The 21,084-nt window shown below is 36.0% G+C and overlaps 1 protein-coding gene across 3 annotated transcripts; it reads left to right on the top strand.

Moving 5' to 3' along the window:
• The first annotated feature begins 8,550 nt into the window (after positions 1-8,550).
• Positions 8,551-20,399, top strand: LOC149286951 (ras-GEF domain-containing family member 1B). 3 transcript variants are annotated; one of them, XM_089493552.1, is made up of 14 exons: positions 8,551-8,727; positions 9,676-9,798; positions 10,221-10,358; positions 12,261-12,263; positions 12,320-12,532; positions 12,624-12,698; positions 12,983-13,078; positions 13,253-13,355; positions 14,009-14,088; positions 14,302-14,397; positions 18,226-18,321; positions 19,084-19,207; positions 19,711-19,783; positions 20,375-20,399. In XM_089493552.1, the coding sequence occupies exons 1-14, from the start codon at positions 8,551-8,553 to the stop codon at positions 20,397-20,399; spliced, it is 1,422 nt and encodes a 473-aa protein (XP_089349678.1). The 3 variants fall into 3 exon arrangements, with proteins under 3 accessions (XP_089349678.1, XP_089349679.1, XP_089349680.1); XM_089493553.1 differs by lacking the exon at positions 12,261-12,263; XM_089493554.1 differs by lacking the exons at positions 9,676-9,798; positions 12,261-12,263.
• Positions 20,400-21,084: the final 685 nt, after the last annotated feature.

The raw sequence follows: 21,084 nt of genomic DNA, 5'->3' as shown, positions 1-21,084 counted from the left end.
TGCATGTAGTTGAAAATGAATTACTGAGATAACCTAAAATATCATCTTGGATACAAAGTCTCGGCTAGTTGTTAACCTCTAGTGTTTTTTTTCCTCTCCTGTTTGGGCTGTTTCTTCCTATTCTACACATTAACATTAGGCAGTCTCCCCTGCGGCCATGAGGCTGAGACAGCAGGAGGAATAAGCATGGCCTGCGGCTGTCTGTATATGAGTGGGCGAGCCAGTCATTCAGATGTAGGTGGGAGGCCATTTAACAGTCTAGGTCTAGGAGATGTTTATCCGTGATGGAAGCAGTGACAGAATAGAGAGGGGAGGGTGAGCCGGGAATGAATAGTATAGCGCTAGGAGGTGTTAAAGTGATACAGAGGGAGTGACTGGGAAGCAAAACACCGGGCAGTGGGAGGGGACACAGGAGGAGTGAACTTTGAATGTACTGAGATACCAAAGCTGCAAGTGTACCGGAGCAGAAAGCCTGCGACATCGTGCAAGTGCCTGAGCGATCTTTGCTCCACTCGGAATGGCATTTAAGCCGCACGCTGCATAGATTACTCACTGGAGATCAGCCCGAACCATTATACCGATCTGGGACGCTACCATGGCAGCGGGGGACTTTATATCGCAATGAGCGGACTATTAAATACTATTTAATATTATTAAAATCATTGCTGAAGCTAAAACCCTTTTATCCCAAATCATCAGACGTGCTCGGCTTCTATTCCCAACTCCCAGTGTAGTCCTGACGCAAGGGGGATTTTCAAACCCGTCGTCACCCCCAGCGCCTCTCAAGGTAAATATAAATGTATTTGTTTTAGAATTCCAATTGATCGGTCTGTTTGAATGGAATTTCCCCCAGCATGGATGACTGCCCTCTGCTGCGTGGTGTGGGGTCCGCATCCTATTACTACTAGTTGTGTGTGTGTGTGTGTGTGGGGGGGAGAATGTTTTGGGCTTTTTAAATGGTGGCCAATTTGTATACAATTGGGCATCTGCATACAGTAGTGTACATTTAATCTAATTTAGCACACATTTGCGTTAATTGTGTAATTAGACTGCAGTGAGACTGTCTTAAAATGTAAATATTGCCTGTTCTGAATAATAATAATAACATCTCATAAGTGGAGTATATAAATAGTACTGACCAGTTTTTCATAATCATTGGAATGACATCAGCTCTAATGAGCACAAAGATGACTCAATGAGCCAAATGGGGATGTGAATAATAAGGCTAGTATGTTGGATTAGCAGCTATTAGTAGGGCTGGTGTAAATGTGTTAGAGTGAAACTGGAACTATCACTGCTGTTTACGGTTTATCAGGCGGTACTCTATGTTCTGCATGTAGTGTTGTGGAATGTGATCCAAGTTGGCTGCAGTTCCCCATTACTAGGACATTGTCATCAGTGGAGTTTATTTGTGTTTAATCTATATTTAGATCATGTATTAGGAGCTCAGAATCATGTGAACCAAAAAAAGATGGATATGGGAATCTAGAGCTGGCATTCTCCAGTAGAATATATATATATATATATATATATATATATATATATATATATATATATATATATATATATAATTACTACCATTCAAAAGTTTGGGGTCACTACGGGCCAGAAATAGTGTAGACGTTGTTAATTTGTTATTGTTGTAAATGACTATTGTAGCAGGTTTTTAGGACACTATCTTCACATGTGTACAGAGGCTCTTCATGAGTAACCATCAGTCCTGTGTTCCAATGGCAATGTGTTGTTAATCCAAGTTTAAGTTTAAAAGGCTAATTGATCATTAGAAATCCCTTTTTGCAAAAAAAATTCCTTGTTTTCCATGAAAATGGCTAAGTGACCCAAACTTTTGAAGGGTAGTGTGTATATATACCTATATATGTATATCTTTATAAAAATGGAAGAAAACACATTTAAAGTCATTTGTTTTCCCACTTGTATGGGGGGGGGGGGTGTTATGACTATTATGAATGTGCAAGCTGATGTAAATGGCGTTAAATAAATTGGGCTATATCCACTGTTTTGGAAGCATAAAGCCAGGCCTAATATATAAGATATTTTACTCATTGTACAGTATTATACAATACTATGGCAAAGGGAAATGCTTTGTTTTCCCCTGTTTGTACCTTATGTATAATTCCATTTTTGGGGCAATCACAACAAATGGATTTTTCCAGCTGAACCTCCATTATGTTGCCAGTCCTTTAGTAAGATTAGCCATTGTGAATGAATGTTGGTTGTTGGGTTTTCCACAAGATAAACTAAACATTAAAGGACATTTTTTGATTTTCCACAGGACCTTCAGAAAGCAAAGTGGTCTGTGTCATCATATCTTTGAAATGTTCTTGTTTTGTTCATGGGTTTTATCAGCAAGGACACGTGGTGGCGAATTTCACCTTCACACTAGGTCTTCCATCAGTACTTAAAGGGATGACACCATCCTTTGGGGTTTAGCTTGCTATTTTTCTTTACTTGTATGCCTGTTTGTTTGTTTTTTTGTACAAAAGGAAATTCCCACTATCCAAGTTGAGCATACAATATTTTTGGAATGTAAAAAATATTAAAACTTTGTATGTTTTACTTCTGTGCAAAGGGCCCTCAGATATAGAGAACCCCTGTTAATTATATCAACATTAAATAAAGTAATTTGACTGGAGATCCGCTATGCTGCTTTAAAGGAAGCACTTTAGGTATTCCATGGTGCCTTATCAATCTTTAAAATCAGGGTTAGAGACTAGCAAATCTATTGTTGTCACGTTAAAACCATTATCACACTTTGTAGTTGAAAACTGGGTTAGAAGTATCTCAATGAAGTCTACAATAGAGAACTGCATCATGTTTATGTTATGCAAAAATACACATTTTTGATCAATTATAGAGTGGAGAACAAGTGTGTTTGTTGGGAAGCTGTGGTTTGTGGTCATGTGGCTTCATACAAACATTATTTTTAGAACCTTGCAGAAGTTATAATTAAGGTTGAAGTAATGATTATTTTTATTCCCTATGTTTACAATACCTTTCATGAATGAAACTTGGCTTCTGATGTACGGTTGTTGTCCTCATATTGAGTTCTCGGCGGATGTGATGTGAGCACTGCTCACATTTGTCCAGCTAAGAAATAATACAGGTCAGGATAAGGAATGATATGGCATCACAGGTTATTCTTGGACATGTCAGGAGAATCACAACTAATCCTATGCAAGCAGCAGTAAATCCTTTAATATTGTATATCCCACAAGCTGCCATTGGGTTAGTGCTGAATTAACCTACAACTGATCATACACATTGGCGTTTTACATGTATCATTAATTATTCATAATTGTTAATTTCATAAAGGTGTAAGTCTTTTAAATTTAATTACTGCTTTATTTGTAAAACACAGTAAGGCAATAAAATAATGCTATGGACTTTTAACAGTTGTTTTAAAGAGCCAACACATGGTGCCATCTCAGGCTGACAGTTGGTCAATTTTTGAGATCTGTTGTCCTTTGCTTTGTGCTGTTAGCACATATGATCTGAAGCTGTTCAGCTATGCTGACAACAGCTGAAGAAGACTTTTGTAGTGCGGAATAGTGATTTCTCTGTTTCATGACCCATCTGCCAAATAAGCTTAATTAATAAAGAAAGTACCTATATGTGTAAATGCATGGAACAACCAGTTAGCGCAAAATCAATTAAAAAACCTCTCTTATTGAGCAATCCCAATCTTAAACAGAGTACCCTATAACATTATCTAAGGTTATTTTTTGATGGATGCAATCTAAAACTTGAGCCTTTTTTATCTTGTGAAGCTTGGAGGTTTGCAAACCATTACATTTAATGAGGTTGAACAGGATTGCCCAAACTTGACTTTGGTACTATAAGACCACTAGCTTATGTTAATAGGTTGTGGACCATGAGCTGTCTATCTGAATACTAGCCCTGCCCATTAAGTATTTTCAAAATATTGAGCATGCAGCCCTGTTTTAAATTTTTCTATAGTAGATGTTGAGGATCTTTGAGTTTGAAAATAATTTTTTTATGGAAATTGTTTTACAAACAGGTGAATAGAATCCATATTATGAAATAGGATTTTTCTTATAGTACCTTTTGTGAGAAGGCACTCTGAGACATGTTTCTGATTTTGGGGTAACCAATGGGGATCTTCCATTGGTTTCTATGGTGACTGCTTCACATTTGGGACTTCATTTAGAACTGATCTTTGTGCATGTGGACCACATATTGGGGCATTTGCTGTTGTCAGTTTCTCCAGCTGGACATTTCATGCTTATTTTTAGTGATGGATTTACTTTTCATTGTTCCCATTTGTATGAAGTCTTTCTTTACATGTATCTGTGTCTAAGCATTTTTTCTTTTCTTATTAATCTTGTGGACCTACCTTGACGTATACCTTGATTGTCCTAGTATAAGACAAACAAACGGTCTCGCCCAGAAGTTTACAATCAACTGCAACATTCTGACATGACTGCGTGCTATTTAAAGATCTTTTTGTACAGTTTGTTTGAGAAAAATACCACAAGTATGCACATGCTATTTTAACAGGTGTGACTGTTTAGTGATGAAAAGGGCTGTGACTGTCTCTTCCAGTAGCAGTTCAGAAATATTCCTCTCTGATGGCTAAATTTGGAATCACAGAGAAATTAAAAGCGTAAAAAATGTTGGCAGTGGTGTGTTAGAACAGCTATTGTAATTTGCAGAGTTCATTCGACCTAAAAAAAGGTCAGAGAATGAAAATGCCTAGATTATGTTAGACAATTGAGATAACAATACATTTTTGGTCTATTGCGTTAATAGAAAGTTACACAGCTCTGGACAAATTATTCTGCTAATCTCTACCCATGATGTATGTGGAACATTGTCACAGAGCAGTCTAAATAGAGACAGACATTAATAGGCTTGGTCAGAGACTTGTGGTTCTAGGCTGGGCATTCTTGTGGCATCATGGCATCAATAGCCCCTTAATGACAAAGCCCGTACATGTACGGACTCAAAATGCATTGTTTTCAATGGGTTTAGGGACTGGCCATTCTCCTTAAGGGGATAGAGAACTGCATCATGTTTATGTTATGCAAAACATAAAGAAAGCATAGGCATGTACTAACCTTCTTTGACTGGTATACCATTATTGGTGAACGATTTCAGGAATTATGTGTATCCTTGCCTGAAAACAAGTAATTTAATGAATTTTTTATTGTGATGCCCATGCCCTTGGAGCCTGTGTAAGTGAGGTATTTAGAATGTTTACCTAAATGCCTCACATCACTTTGTACAAATATTAATATATAATATATAAATATTAACATTGGCCCTTAGTAGTTGAATTAAGAAGGATTGTCTTTATCCTTGATTCAAAGTAGCCTAATATTAAAAGTTGGGGGGGAAAGACTACTTTTTATGTCTTTTTTTTTTTTCCTTTCAAAACCCATTGTTTATCATGGTGACACATCAGTCCCACGGACTCCTTGTCACCTACACTCTAGCTGACAAATAAAAATGATTTGTGAATGCTGTCAAAAATGATTCTCGTCTTTTGTCCTGTCTAGACAAGAGTCGGCCCGAAAAGGTGCGTAAATGCCTTCAGTCAGCATAATATAAAAGAAGAAATCAGCAAATCCCTACATGCCATGTTCAGTCTATGGATTTCATATATTTATTACTGCATGAACTGAATTTTCTAGGGCTGTTGTCAATTTAGTTATACACTCTCGGTTAATGCACCGTGCATACGATGATGTATACGTCTATGACAATGCATGTATACTTATAACCTGGTTACCTCTCTATGGAGGCTAAGTATCAAGTACTGCAGTTATTTCACACTACGTTAATAACCTTGAACGGAAATTCTCTTGATATATGACTATGTGTTATATCATTATTGCTATTTTTTGCTATATCATTATTATATATTGCATACAATATATATATATATATATATATATATAATGCAATTTTATGTAAAGAACTTTTGAAAATAACATTGTAGATAAGTGTTAACTGATGGTAGAATCAGGTCTATGCTGCTTTGTCCTTTAATTACACACATAAATATAAATACAAGCTTTTTAGTTCCTACAAAGATCAAAGACAGACTATGTATGGCAAGGAGATAAGGCAACCTGTCCTTCTTCCAGTTTATTTCTGTGGGTTGGACCTTTGAAGTTGCATGCCTCTGAATCAATGGGGTTGGTATTGTTATTGTATTTGCATGTTTCACAACCAAAAGGAAACGGTCAACAAGCATCGCATTTATTGGTTAATTTATACTGCTAATACATGTTCTTGCCTGGTGATTTTATGAATCACACTTCCTTTACCAAACAAGGAAGTAGATAATTCAGAACGATTTAGAGATTTTAATAAATAAAAATGCATTTTTAGTGTTATTTGTGATTTAAAAATCAAGGTTTGTCAGGCGAAATGTTGGACAAATAAAATAAAACACACTAACAATAGAAAGGAAACCAAGCATACCCCCAAAATACTTTATCTCTATTAAAAGGTCCTGGCAATTTTATAAAGGATGGTTTTCTGTCAAACAGTGTAGCAACAACATACTTAAATAGATTGTTTCCAAATGTCATACATATTCGGTTAACCCTTATCATACATGTCATACATATTCGGTTAATCAGTCTTGCTGTAGTAGGATTTGAGTATCCTTCATCTTTATGGTTTTGTTTTGATTCCCTCAATACAAAGGCAGTTACTGACAAGTACCACCTAATTCTTTAATTATCACCAACTAAGCTCTTTAGGCCTTTCTTGTATAATCGTTAATGCAAATTAGACCCATTGTCAAACAGAAAGGAATGAGAGGGTCTTAATTTAAGCACACATCTTGTTACATTCTTCCACTGTATATCTCAGTGTGCATATTGAAGGGGCATTCAGTTGTAAGTTACCCTGACAGGTACAATCACTATTGTTGCTTTGCTGTTAATGTTGTATTTTTTGTATATAGGCCAAGCTGCAGACACTTAAGCCAAAACTAATCTATTAAACCTATATTAATATAAAAAAGGGAAAACACAGACATAGCTAATAAGGTTTTCTTTTAACCATCAATAGATATAGTGAATAATCATCACTAGAATTATCATAGCAACTCTCCAGATAAATTACTGTCATACTGAGTAGGGTTGGCAAGATCACAATTGCAGAGTCGGTTGCATGGAGAATTGTTTTTTACTCATGCAAATGCAAAGGGGTATTAAACTTACATGGGGCTTTTCAATTTGTCTACAAATAATATTTAATAGTCTACAATTACCAAGAAGGGAAATTATGAGTTATTACTAATTGTGTTTTAGTTCTTGGTGTGCAAAAATAATGCACTAAATTTCAAGGCTTTACTTATTTGTTTGGTCATTAAAGGGTGTATTTTGTAATGTTAAATCCTGCTTTGTATCTGGTAAACTCAGTCCTATAATCTTGACCAGAATGTCCCAATTCTTATTTGTTTTACATTCTTGGCTTCCAGCCTTTGTGTCTGGCCAAAGAGACACAGTTGTACCCATTATATCAGCATTCAAAATCTCTAAACTGGGACACGTGTATTATTTAATTTCTCTTGTACTGCAGTGACGGCTGTCCTACTTGCAGCTGAGCAGATGCATGAAGTGGCTTTTATTTTTACTTTATGTGATCAGGAACTGTGCCCTATTTTAATGCAAATATTCATTTTTTTTGGAGTAGATAAAAAGAACCATTAGTGAGGCCTGAACTCCCAGCAGCCTCCATTGTTTATGTGAGTGTATGTGTGATGGACTTCTCGTATTGTGTACCCATTGATATAATCTGAATAGTTCTATTGTTTAGCTGTGCTGCCAGGGGCTGTAAGTGTTTGTGTGCTCTAAATTTTTTCCCCAGGAATCTAGCTAATAACTTAATAGTCCTGCTGCTGAACCCTTTTTGAAGACTCTCTTGTGCTGACAGTATAGATGTACAGATGGAAAGAAGCTACTTAACTGCAGGCTGTCACTTCACTCCCTGCATTTGTGATCATATGGCTGCACAGACTGGTGTTTGCTATTGTCCACAGTTCCAAACAAGGCTCCACATAATGTAGATAGCTCGAGAAGTGGGGGAGGGGAGCCATAACATCTGCTCCTTTATAAAAAGAATAGCACTCCTAAATTAGCCATAATGGATGATATTTTATATGAGCAACTTTTATTTCCTTTTCTAATTTTGGTTTATTATATATATATATATATATATAATTTTTTTTTTTGTTCTTAATTAGTTACATACAAGTTTTTCATATCTACACAAGCAGTAAGGAGGCCATGGACAAATACAGAGATTCTAAAATGGATGAGTTTTGAAAAATATAGGTTTCTATTTTCTTATTCAAATATCTGAACGTAGGCATATCATTTGCAAAATGTTTAACTTTTATTTTCCTATTAACACGTGTACCTGGAAGTCAAAATATCGTCTTAAATTAAGTTTTAGTTTTTTTCCAGAATATATGTTATTGTGTTTTCTTGAAATGTGTCAAATTATCATATACTTTTTTTCTATTCCTTTTTATTAAACTAGGAGAGAATGCCTCAGACGCCAACTCTTGTAGCCATGTTTGACAGCAGCGGTTTTAACCGGAACTTAAATCATTGTAAAGAAGAGGGCTGTTCTGACCTGTATTACCAAGATAATAACCTGCTTTCTGGATCTCTGGAAGCACTCATCCAACACTTAGTGCCCAACGTTGATTACTATCCGGATGTAAGTTTAAGGAAACTGAAAATAATCTGTTGTCAAGCCTATTATTTCTGGCAATGAATGCTTACAAAGGAAACTTTCTCAGCACAGGAAACACAGATAACTTATCACTGTAACACTTAGGGCTGGTCGATAGATAAAGTTTGCTACGCAACTAGTGGGTGACAATAATGTGAATTGGGAACATTCTGTAGTACTATATTTTTTCATTTTACTTTATTGTGGGGTGTGCCCTTAAACTTTAAATTCTGAAGACTGGTGATCCAGCCTCTATTAAAATAGTAATTTCAAAGGACAGGTTACTTTCCCTGACAGCCCAGATGAAAAAAAAATATAAATATAAAAAAACTGCCTTGGGTAGAAATTGTTTCACAGCTACCCTTGGTTTCACACCACTAATTGGCAGCTTGAAGTATTCATTCAGTGGCAGGGAGTGATGTGGGCACTTTCCGCACCTGTATAAAGTGTATAAAGTGTCTCCCTAAAACCCAGTGTGTCTTTCGGTGAGCCGGTGCTCAAGTTGTGGTAAGTATATAACTTACACGGAGATGCATTCAGCCTAAGACATCTTCTGCCCAGAAATTAACTGGGGGACGGGCAATGAGGCAAATGAATATGTGCATTATTTATCAAAGCAGCATATATTAATAAATATTGTGTTTATATTATTGGTCAATCCGGTAATTCCTAAAATGTAACAATAAAAATATTCTGGTTTAAAGTGATTACACTACTTTTGTCAAAAGTCATATATAGATAGCTTTTTTTGATGATGAATGTGTTGGACCTGTTTGGCAGTGAAGTGATTTTGTCAGACCAATCACTGTAATGAAATAATAATGGTTTTCATACAATGACACACGCATCAGTGTAGGAAATTACAAGGTATACAGTTTTTTTTTATTGCGTTATATAAATATGCATTTATATTTTTTTCTGTTTTGTCTTCAGAGAACGTATATCTTCACCTTCTTGTTGAGTTCTCGGCTGTTCATACATCCCTTTGAACTAATGGCTAAAGTCTGCCATGTTTCTTTGGAACAGCAAAAATTAAACGAGCATGGAGCTGATAAGGTATGTAATGAATGAGCAATTCATAGGCCTACAACCGGTGAGAAAAGTCACTGGTTTTATTATCCGAGCAAAAGGAAGTGACTAGAAATGACAGTGCTGTATAGAGCTGCTTCTGGTCATTTAGCCATAGCTGCAGCAGACATACTTGCAATTTAGCATTATGTCATAGCTTGATCTCATAGTATCCAAAACATAGATGTTACATACTGCACCCTAGAAGGAATCTATATACACACACACACACACACCTACAGATGGGCGATGCCAAGTTAATAACCCAGTTTTTGACAAAGGCATCACTGTCGTTTCATAAGCCCACTTGACTTCTACAGCACCAAATACATTCTAATTGTTTAAAACATGTTTTTGCAGTTTGGTTTAGAGATATCACCCTGAATAACCTCTGTTTGCTTCCTTAATAGAGTAATGTAAGAAAAATTGCTCAGAAAATTCTTCAGCTTCTTACAGAATGGACAGAGACATTCCCTTATGATTTTAGGGATGAGAGAATGATGCGAAATCTGAAAGACACTGCTCACCGAATAACAAATGGAGATGAGGTAGGGTGTATATTTATTTTTGTTTTGTCTACCAATGTTTGTCCAAGTATCTGCATCCTGACTGCAGAATAACACTGTTTGTCTTGACACGTACAGTATAATAAATGCTTGTGTGAACGCAGTAATTTTCCTGCAAAATAAGAACAGATGATTTTTGGCAATTGGCTGGTTCACAGGGAAAAATATCTATACATTTGCATACAAAAACATATAAAATATATGGTAACATTCAGCTATCATATCCACATACATTGCATATGATGGGTGGAATTTAACTATCCTAAAACCACATAGATAACCACATTGTCTACTACTTTTAAATGCATAAATGAATGTGTTCTAAAGCTGAAAGATGGATAGATGATTTTTGTTGGTTCTTGATGTATTGCTCACACTTGAAATGGTGATGTTGTTTTGACTGTTAGGCTTAATTACACTGCCAAACAAAGCAGTATTACAGAGTTTTTATGATTTTTGGGAATACCGTTTAAAAGGCCACACAGCAATATAGACCATTTCACATTGTAGATCTAATGCATTGCATTCAACAGATGGTGTTAAAAGCGTACACAGTTCTCTGTCACCTTATTGTGTCCTTGCTATCACATGGATGTTGCTTCTTAAAACCACTCATGGGCTGTTAGGAAAATAGCTACATGTATTTCCTCTTTTCATCAATCCAAGACTGCTGCAAAAAGTCCCCAATTCTCATGACTACACTTTTTTAAAAACGGTAGTAGAAGCGTTATTTAAACACTCATCTACAGACACCAGACAAGCCAGAAGGCTTGTTTTTCCCCTCAGAAATCTCATGGTGCTGCCACAACCACAAGGGATTCTGGGTAGGCGCAAGGTCAACAAGATCACGTCTTGCCTCTATATCCACTTTATACATGGATCCCTTGAAAGTGATTGCCCGCTGTACAAGAAAGCCTTTAGACAAAACTCGGGTAAGAGGTGCAGTAGCCAGATCACCGCTCATGGACGGCTGTTTCGTCCTTAATGGGGACTTGTCAGCATGAGGTTGTGATACTGGATTAACACTTGAGGCTTTTTAAAAAAAGAAAATTTTACATGTTTATTCATTGATGGTATTTTATTCAGTATCGATTTACTTAATTCCAGCTAATTGGGTGTCCACAGATTATTTTTTCCCCCAGCTTACTGTCGGGCATCTAGTCACAGCTCTTCTTAGACACATGGCAAGCAAATATATACATGGGCTTTCCTTATAGAGTCGAAACAGAATAGCGAACATACACGTGTAATAATCCACATCATACATCTGAAATCAGCAACATCAAATGCTTTCTACGTCTATTTTTATTTTGCAGTAGCTAACAATGGTGCATGTAATCTTGAAAATGAATACTGCTGTGGAATAATTACAGTAATTACATTAACGGTTCTGACTTTCATCTTGATAATTAATCATTTTTTCTGCAAGTATTATTAAAAGTTAGATCTTTTTGGTATCACCTTTGGGATCAAACCGTATAAAGCAATGTTGTATTAACATAGTATCAAAACGTGTAAACATTGTTTTTTAGTATCAAAACGTATAAACATTGTTTTTGTTCTGGCACATTTCTTTTCGGAAATTTCAGGAGGCATTGTGCCAACCAATCTTTGATTTGATAAAGCAAAGTAGGCAGTTGTCATGCTGTGGACTTTGAAATTCACAGCCGCGAACTTTCTAGATGCAAGCATTATATTACTAAGAATTCTACAAAATAACATTTGGGTGATTCACACTGGCTGCAGTGGTAATGTTGCTTATTTTACAAAGATCAACTAGAAACATTACTTTTAACTGTCACATCAGCTTAAAGGTGCTGTTGTACCTATTCTACTTGACATTTTTATAACTAAATGCAGCGTTAACAACATCATTCCCAGTAGCAAGTATACTTTTTCACACATTGTTTATTTTTGTTAATAACATGAATGTTTTGTTGCAGATGTACCGAAAAAATGTACAGCAGATCATCCAGAATCTTATCCGCAAGTTGGCTGCATTAAGTCAATATGAGGAACTGATTGCAAAAATCAATGCACAGTCCACTGATCGTATGACTATCCTCAAGACCAAGCCACAGTCCATACAAAGGGACATCATCACAGTATGCAGTGACCCCTACACCTTAGCCCAACAGCTCACTCACATAGAGCTGGTATGTGGCACCTGACATCAGAATTATATTCAGTATCTGGAATGTGACTTATGTTTCTAGTATTAATATGTTGTTAATGCTTATGTTCCAGGAGAGGCTAAGTTACGTTGGACCAGAAGAATTTGTCCAAGCATTTGTGCAGAAGGATCCATTAGACAATAATGAGGTATCATAAGCCATTTTTATCCCAGTTTTTGACAGTATGGAAATAAATATGCTTTATATTTACATATAAAAAAGAGAAAACCACATTTGAGTGTGCTATACAGCATTATACTGTACAATTTTCAAAACAATGCATAAATATATCAATATATAAGAGAAACTTAGGCATTGGTTTTTTTTTTTTTTATCTTTATACAAATAATAAAGACTCTTCATACTCTTCTCCAAAATGAATAACTTTTCATGAATTCAAATGGAGTAACAAATTGTTTCCCCCTTTCTTAGAGCTGCTATGGTGACCGAAAGAAGACCCGGAATCTAGAGGCATATGTTGAATGGTTCAATCGTCTTAGCTACTTGGTGGCCACGGAGATCTGCATGGTAGGACATTATTATCATCTTTTATTTATATAGTGCCAACCGTTTACACAACACTTGTTACAGTACATATCTTCAATAGTTATGACAAAATTGACAGACTTAAAACGATCAAATTAAAGTCTTGTTCTAAACTTTTTTACATATTTACAGCATTATGTTTACCTTTTTTTCCAGCCTGTGAAGAAAAAGCACAGAGCACGGATGATAGAGTTCTTCATTGATGTTGCCCGAGAATGCTTCAACATTGGAAACTTTAATTCGCTAATGGCAATCATTTGTAAGTGTTACAGCTTGGCTTTGTACCAAAAATGCAACCTAAAGGAACCCTATTTTTCTTTTATAAAACAGTACTAAATTCCTACGGATCACATACATATATGAAACTAACCTAAACCTAACTTGGTGTCGCATGTATTTGATCTATACATTTGATACATGTGATAAAAAGAATACACCAGGAAGGAAAGATTTCACGTTCTGTAAATTGTGTTTGTAACCTGTTCTCAAATCTTGCTAAGAACCAGACACTTTACATTAGCTGTACAAATGTCAACAATAAACCTTGGCTTAATAGCTGTATTGGCAGTACTCTTCTGTTTATCGCATTTCAAAATAATTTTTAACATGAAAAGGCTATATTTAGTTTTAAAAAAGAAAATGATATAGTACCAGTCTGTTTGTTCAAATCATGCTAATTTAGGAATGTGGAATATAAATTAGCTTCAAGAATAAATAATAAAATGCTCATTTGTCTGAATATATCACAGTTACATTTAGTCATGTATTGCAGTTAAACTAAAATGTTTTAGCAAATATACAAGATAAGTAAAAACTCAAGTTAAACATTTAAAAAAACAGGCACATGGTTAAACTCGGCAGAACCGGCTTTCGTATTTGTAATTAATTTCCTTACTTTGTGCTCTCTTAAAGCTGGCATGAACATGAGCCCAGTGTCCAGGCTTAAGAAAACATGGGCAAAGGTCAAAACTGCCAAGTTTGATATTCTTGAGGTATGTGACACAGATTTTATATAGTTTGATGCACACATATAAATATATAACACCAATGTAGTAGTAACCCAGTACAGTTAACAAAGATTCCTCTTGAGATTGGAGGATTAGATCACCAATGCATGTATGTAGAATTGCCAGGATAAAAACATTCCATTTTTGGGAGGATTAGTTTTCATATTTTGTTCTAAAAATTGTTATTTCACCCTACAGCATCAGATGGATCCTTCTAGCAATTTTTACAACTACAGAACAGCTCTGCGAGGAGCAGCTCAAAGGTCGCTAACAGCTCACAGCAACAGAGAAAGGGTATGGCTTAGCAAACAGACTGATAACATGTGCAGGTGGCCTGTTGCCACCCTGCTGTTTGTTCTGTAGATTCTGACAACCTGAAATTATTTCTGTGATATAGAATATTAATGTATACTCGAGGGTCATATAGGAACTGCAAGGTGCCTTCTAAGCATAACAAATAGAAATGGACAATAAACATTACGAAATAACATACAAGACACAATATAGGCTTTGACTCTTTTCTGACTCAATAGTTTTGACATTATTAATATTAACTTATAATTGAATGCTGACTTGATCCACAGTAATATGCAGTAGAGAAAAAATAGTATTAAGTAAAGTATGTGAGTTGCCAAATACTAACCAGTCCAGAAGCTAACCAATCATTTGGATAGGTCCAGTAAAGTCAAACCCTGATTCACTTAAGTGAAAATTCTAAATAATCAGCAGATACAGCTATACAATATGAGTTAAGATATATGTTTTATATATAAGTTGGCTGCCATAGGTATTAAAGCTGACAGGGCTTGGTATTCTTTTGGCCCTGATTCTCCCCACACATTTAAGATATGTACACAAGGTTCTACTGAGGAACAAAGCTCATTCACTGGCCATCATGGTGAGGAGGAGATAAATGATACAGCAATGGAACACTTGTCCACAAAAATCCCCTTTTAAACTACCTGCCAAGATAAGCTTGTGCATGCTAAGAAACTTTTAAATCATGTTTTATTCAGAAGCTGTAATAAACAGTGTCTGTTATGCTACATTGATTTTACAACAGCTTGCTTTAAATGGGACATTACTTTCCAGAAAACATAATTAAAAGCCTTGAATTGCTTGGGCTATAGTCTACATAAATTGTATGCAAACATATTTAATTATTTGTTTAACATGCATGCACAACCATGCAGTAAATAATGTTTATTTACAATATATCTTTTTAACACTGACAGTCGTGTGGCTTACATTTCATTATTGCAATCTATCAGCAATACATTTGCACATGAACACTATAATAGTATTATGTTAATAAGAACAAAAAGATACCTGAAACATTAGGACTCAAAAGTCATTCACAAAAATGCACTTTTCCACTATGACTCACAATAGGATAAGAAATGGAACTATATCAGGAAAATAAAGAAATAAGTTATTTAAATAATACATACATAGTATTTACTATACACATATCTAGATGATTAGAGGTGTGGGGGCTGGTAAGGGAGAGCAGTCGCCCAGGGCCCGGCCCGACAATGGAGCCGAGTGGGGCAACCGCTCCAGGCGGCACTTTTGAAGGGGCGGCACTTTGCCGCCCCAAGCCTTTTTTTTTATTTTTGAAAGCCGAGAAGAGAGACTCAGCGCCCCTCTCTCTCCTCCGCGAGCCCTCTAGCTCGGTCTCGGTGCCGGCTTGTAATGTTGAGCGCCGGAAGATGGCGTCATTTCCGGCGCTCAAGCATTACAAGCCGGCACCGAGACCGAGCAAGGAGACTCGCCGCAAGACTGCTGAAAGGTAAGTATGGGGGGGGCGGCAGGGAGAAGAAGGGTAGATAATGGGGGGCATTTTAAACTTTGCCCCAGGCGGCATTTTGTCTTGGGCCGGCCCTGCAGTCGCCTCTGGGTTGTTTTTAGTTAAAGAATTTGGGGGACCCTCTGAAGAGTGTTTTAATTACCGTTGTTAATACAGCCACCAGGGTCAAGCGTCTGAATTTAATCACCTGTCTAAGGTCTAGACAGACAATTAAGATAGTAAGATTGCATGCTAACATCATACCCACAATTCAGTAATTCATTTCCGAAGGCACAAAAAAAAGATTGTTGATGCACGTATATGGTTTTGTGTATCAAAGAATCAACAGCTAATTGTTAGTAGCTCAGGTTGTTGCTACAACAGAAGCTCATTTAAGGCAATGTGGGATAGTCAGCAGTACATACTACATATGCTGATGTTTATTTTGATGTATCAAAGTGAATACAGTATGGTAATAAATAAGTCTGTGCAACTTCTTCAGTGGCATATAGTTTAGCATAAACACAGCATAGATATTTTTAATGCTACATTCCATGTATCAGCTTTGAAATGGTTAAATTATTAATATACTTCTGCGTGCTAGTGAAGCATGTTAATTTCAGCCTTTAGACAATGCTATCTTTATATATGTGTCTTGTAGATTCTTTACATTTTTCTTATAGTGTGTAATATACGTATAAAATGTATCCATTTAAGTTATGCTAGTGTGTGTGTGCAGCCAATTGACTAACTAAATAGACGTAACTTTGTGTTGATAGCAATGTAGCTTTTCTACATTGTTTCAGGCAAGAATTTATGAATCTATTTGAGGATTAGTCAGGGTGTTGTATTGCAAACAATGCATTTTGAACTGTTTTACCACCAGTTCAGGTTTAGACAAGACACTGAACCCATCTTAAGGTAGTATTTACAGGACTAGATGATGTATAGTCTAACAGGTGTGCTTAGGTCTTGAAACGGCTCACGTGGCTGAATTTTTCTAGCTTCCAATAGACCAGATTTCACTTATGTAAAAGAATGGTGCAACTCGTAGCAGCAGCTATTTTAATGCACGTAATTAGTTATTGATATCACATGACAGTAAGTGATTATGGCTACTCGCTGGAATTAAAGATCATTTTTATTCATATATTTTCATTTTATTTTAATTTGGACACAGAATTACAACACATACCTTGATTTTAACTCGGAAACAGCATTACATAGCTTTATTGTTTATGTGTTTTCCCTGGCCTGTAAAATGTATATTTTAGTAAATCACTTGATTAAATCTATCTTTGCATTAAAAAAAAGTGTTCTTTCTGTAACTTTTATTTACTTAAGGAAATAGAAGAAATCTTTTATTCAGTGCTTTTCAAGTTACGTTTAAAACGTGTGTTTTGTTACATTAAACTCATATTTATTTCTTGCTGACAAGCTCCATTTTCTTAGCTATAAATCTATATTTGTTTTACAGCATGCTATATTAGTCATTTTTTTAATTAACAAGTCAAGCTTATGCTAAACTAAGTGCTACAGCTTTTAGTTTATAAATAAAACATTCACATTAAGCATATGTGGAGTTTATGGCTAAAAAAACCTACTGCTGAATCTATTTTATTGGTTTTTTTTGGACGGGGGGGGGGAGCAGCCAATGTGGCTCATTGCCCAGCATGCATTCTAAGACAGAGTTGTTCAATATTTTATTGCACTCATATAATGCTAGAACAGGGGAAGAGGTTTTCATTCATCATGTGCCATGCCATGAAGAAACTGGCTACCTGTGGTATCTGCCCATTGTCTACATTTTTATAGAATGAATTCACTTAAACTGAACTGCTGTGTTTCATCTTCTAGATTGTAAGCTTGTTTGAGCAGGGCCATCCTTACCTCCTTGTTTCTGAGTCAAAGTCGAATTGTTATGTTATTTACCACTTGTTAGGTCCTGTTTACCCATTGTACAGCTCTGCGGAATATGATGGCTCTATGTAAAACAACAAATAATAATAATGTTTACATATTTTATATTGGTATCTGGTACGGGGTTTTGGTTAAAAAAGGGAATTTGTGCCAGTGCAGGCCCAGTCTCTGTTTTGATGGATATAGACCAAACCCAGAACCTTCAAGATTTGCAACTATCTATCTGGTCTCTTCTTGATCTCATTGTTTGGTTTACTCCTGGCTCTCCTTACATATATACTTGAAATTTTACTTGTTCCAAATTAATCACAACCAACACATACTTACTGCTTTTCATAGGGAATATAAAAAATGAATCAACCGCATAAGAAAAATATGGATTTGTGAATTATCTTTCTTCTGTGTTTTTGTAGATTGTGATCCCCTTCTGTAGTCTTCTAATCAAAGATATCTACTTCCTGAATGAGGGTTGCACCAATTGTCTTCCAAATGGTCATATTAATTTTGAAGTGAGTACTGTTCATTATTCTGTGAAGCTTGTTACTGCAGAAAAAACCTTGGTAATGTCTTTGTGCATACTATGGACTGAAACCTTCAGTACCCTAAACCATGTCAATCTGCCTGATATAATCTAATGCCATCAAGAGCCAGAAAGCCTATTCCTGCTTCATAACCCTGCTGTTGTGAATTAACTTGCAGGAATAGGCATTCCAGTTCTTGTTGAATATACCATCGTTAGGCATTGTTGTGACAGACAGACAGAATAATTGTGAATTATTACAGACCTATGTTTGTAAGCGCCTTACCTATAAGTAAGGAGCATCCTGATCTGTGCTGCCAGATGGAGAACAAAAACAATCACAGAGTACATTAACATTACCATAACTGACAGGGTTTGTCACGCCCAGGTAAGATACTTATATAATGAGATAACATAGGTTTTGAAAATGCAATTAAACTAACTTATTTACTCGTTTACAAAAAAAATGCACAAGCTGTCAAACAGCTGAGACTGACGCAAGCGTTATGAGATCTGCTGCTTGTAGTTCATTTCAGATGCGCTGCAGTTCTAGCTTCTGTTCTAGATGAAATAACACTAGCAGCCTCTTCTATAGTCCAGTAATGGACTGGGTTGCAATTGCTGCTCTCTACATAATTTAATTGCATTGTATATAATTCCTACTCAGTGTTGAAAATAACATAAGTGGAAAGCTTCAAGATAAGTGTAACAGCCCTCAAAATGTTTGTGTGTATGCTTTCCCTGTTTTTAGAAATTCTGGGAGCTAGCAAGGCAAGTGAGTGAGTTCATGACATGGAAGCAGGTTGAGTGCCCTTTTGAAAAAGACCGGAAAATTCTGCATTATGTACTGACAGCTCCCATCTTCAGTGAGGACGGTAAGAGAAGGATGTGAATTAAACCTCTTTTTAACATGATTTATGATATTTGTAGTTAATTGTATTCATTATAAAATAAAATTAGCTTTAACAATACAGAGAGAGTCCAGCGTACATTCAGTGTCATCTGGTCTCTGGTTGTCCTCACAAAGGTCACAATTGGTATTTGAACATTATTTGTAATTTTAGGCATGTTGTTGTAGGAATTATTGTGGACTATATCTGCTCCTTGTACTGACAACATTGTCATCAAATGCCACAACGCTAACTTGGTTGTGAGGTATTTTTTTTACAATGTAAATGATCCTATTACCTAGTTTCCATTGTAAACAGTGGCACCATGCACATTGACAAATGACAATGAATAGTTTGTAGCGTTAACACTTTATCAGTTCTTCAGAGAGATATCAAGTCTTACATTCAGAGGTAATATGAAAAGTCTGTTTCAAAACGTGTTATGGGCAATGGTGCAGTACTAATAAATTTCTTGTTTCTGCTTTCAGCACTTTATTTGGCCTCTTATGAAAGTGAAGGTCCTGAGAATAATATTGAAAAGGACAGATGGAAGACTATGAGGTTTGTGTCACTAGCCATTTAAATCAATCAATCAGAGTTTCATACGAGTCTTGGACACTGGGAAGTCCAGCATGAAAATGCATGCACACCCATGCAGAACATGGCACTATACTATGCAAATCAATAAATAATAATGTTTTTCCTTTAGTATTGTGTGAAACCTAAATGATATATTTAGTATTGCATACATTTGAAATTAGCTGCACGTGTATGCTCACACATAGCATTATTTAACACCCAGCTACATCCACCAGACAAGCCAGCAGACTTGCTTTTCCCCACAGAAATCTCGCAAGGGTTTTGTTTATTTTTATTAACTGTCTATTAACATTGCATTTTTTACATCTGGTCTTTTAACTGAGATTGTACTTCTTTGGAATTATTAAATTTTTTACTAAACTCATAACTTGCAGTGGTATTTTTCTACGTTTATATATAGTTCAGTGTAATGAAAAATCAATTTGTCATGTTTTTTATATTAAATAAATACACCTATAAATCATTTCTTCTCTATTTCATGTGGGAAAAATCCTATTATCCAGATGGTTATTTGTGTCCTGATTAAGTTTAACGTTGTGTATTTTCTTCTAGGTCAGGGCTTTTGGGCAGAGTCTAATGTGTAAAATGACTACGTGTGAAGAAGGCCATTATTTATGGACACATATTGCACTGAGTGGGATATGAGTGATGACAGCTGAGTAGGCAGCTGAAACTTTACCTCACAGTGGAGGTAAATCATGACAGATTGAGAGCAGACAAGCAGAAGAAATGAATTTCTGGTGACTGGACCATGAAACCTACTTAGGACATTAATAATGGAATACTTCACAGTCCCCATTATGCTGAGTTTTCCTTTCTCTGTAGCATATTTTTAGAACTCTTACTGGACTCTGCAACATGCTTATCGATCTAAACACTGCTTCCAGCGATGCCATGTACACTATAACAAACACACGAAATAGAAGAAAACTGAAGCGAAGAAAGGATTTTCTGCGTGATCTTGGATAGCCACTCGCTGGACACTTGTTTCTTTTCTTAAAGTTCATATTTACTGCTGGATGGTAAATAATGTGAACAATATCATTTACTGGAAAACAATGATAATTGTAAATTGCCCACAGCGGTCTGCTTCCCAATGGTACATAGCTAAAGCTAATTTTGACTGCGATGGAACCTCATTGGACTTTTATTATAATAGAGAAATCTGTTTACAAACACTGTATATTTTTGTCGTCTTTTTTCCCAACCATTTTGCAGTCCCTTGTAATATTTTGTTATATATGCTGTATATTTTTTTCCCT

Source organism: Sceloporus occidentalis, unplaced genomic scaffold (genome assembly GCF_023333645.1).
Source record: "Sceloporus occidentalis isolate IW3139 unplaced genomic scaffold, rSceOcc1.0.p SCAF_65, whole genome shotgun sequence".
Taxonomy (NCBI): domain Eukaryota; kingdom Metazoa; phylum Chordata; class Lepidosauria; order Squamata; family Phrynosomatidae; genus Sceloporus; species Sceloporus occidentalis.
Note: the sequence above shows the minus strand (reverse complement) of the source record. Positions and strands in the feature narration are given on the sequence as shown.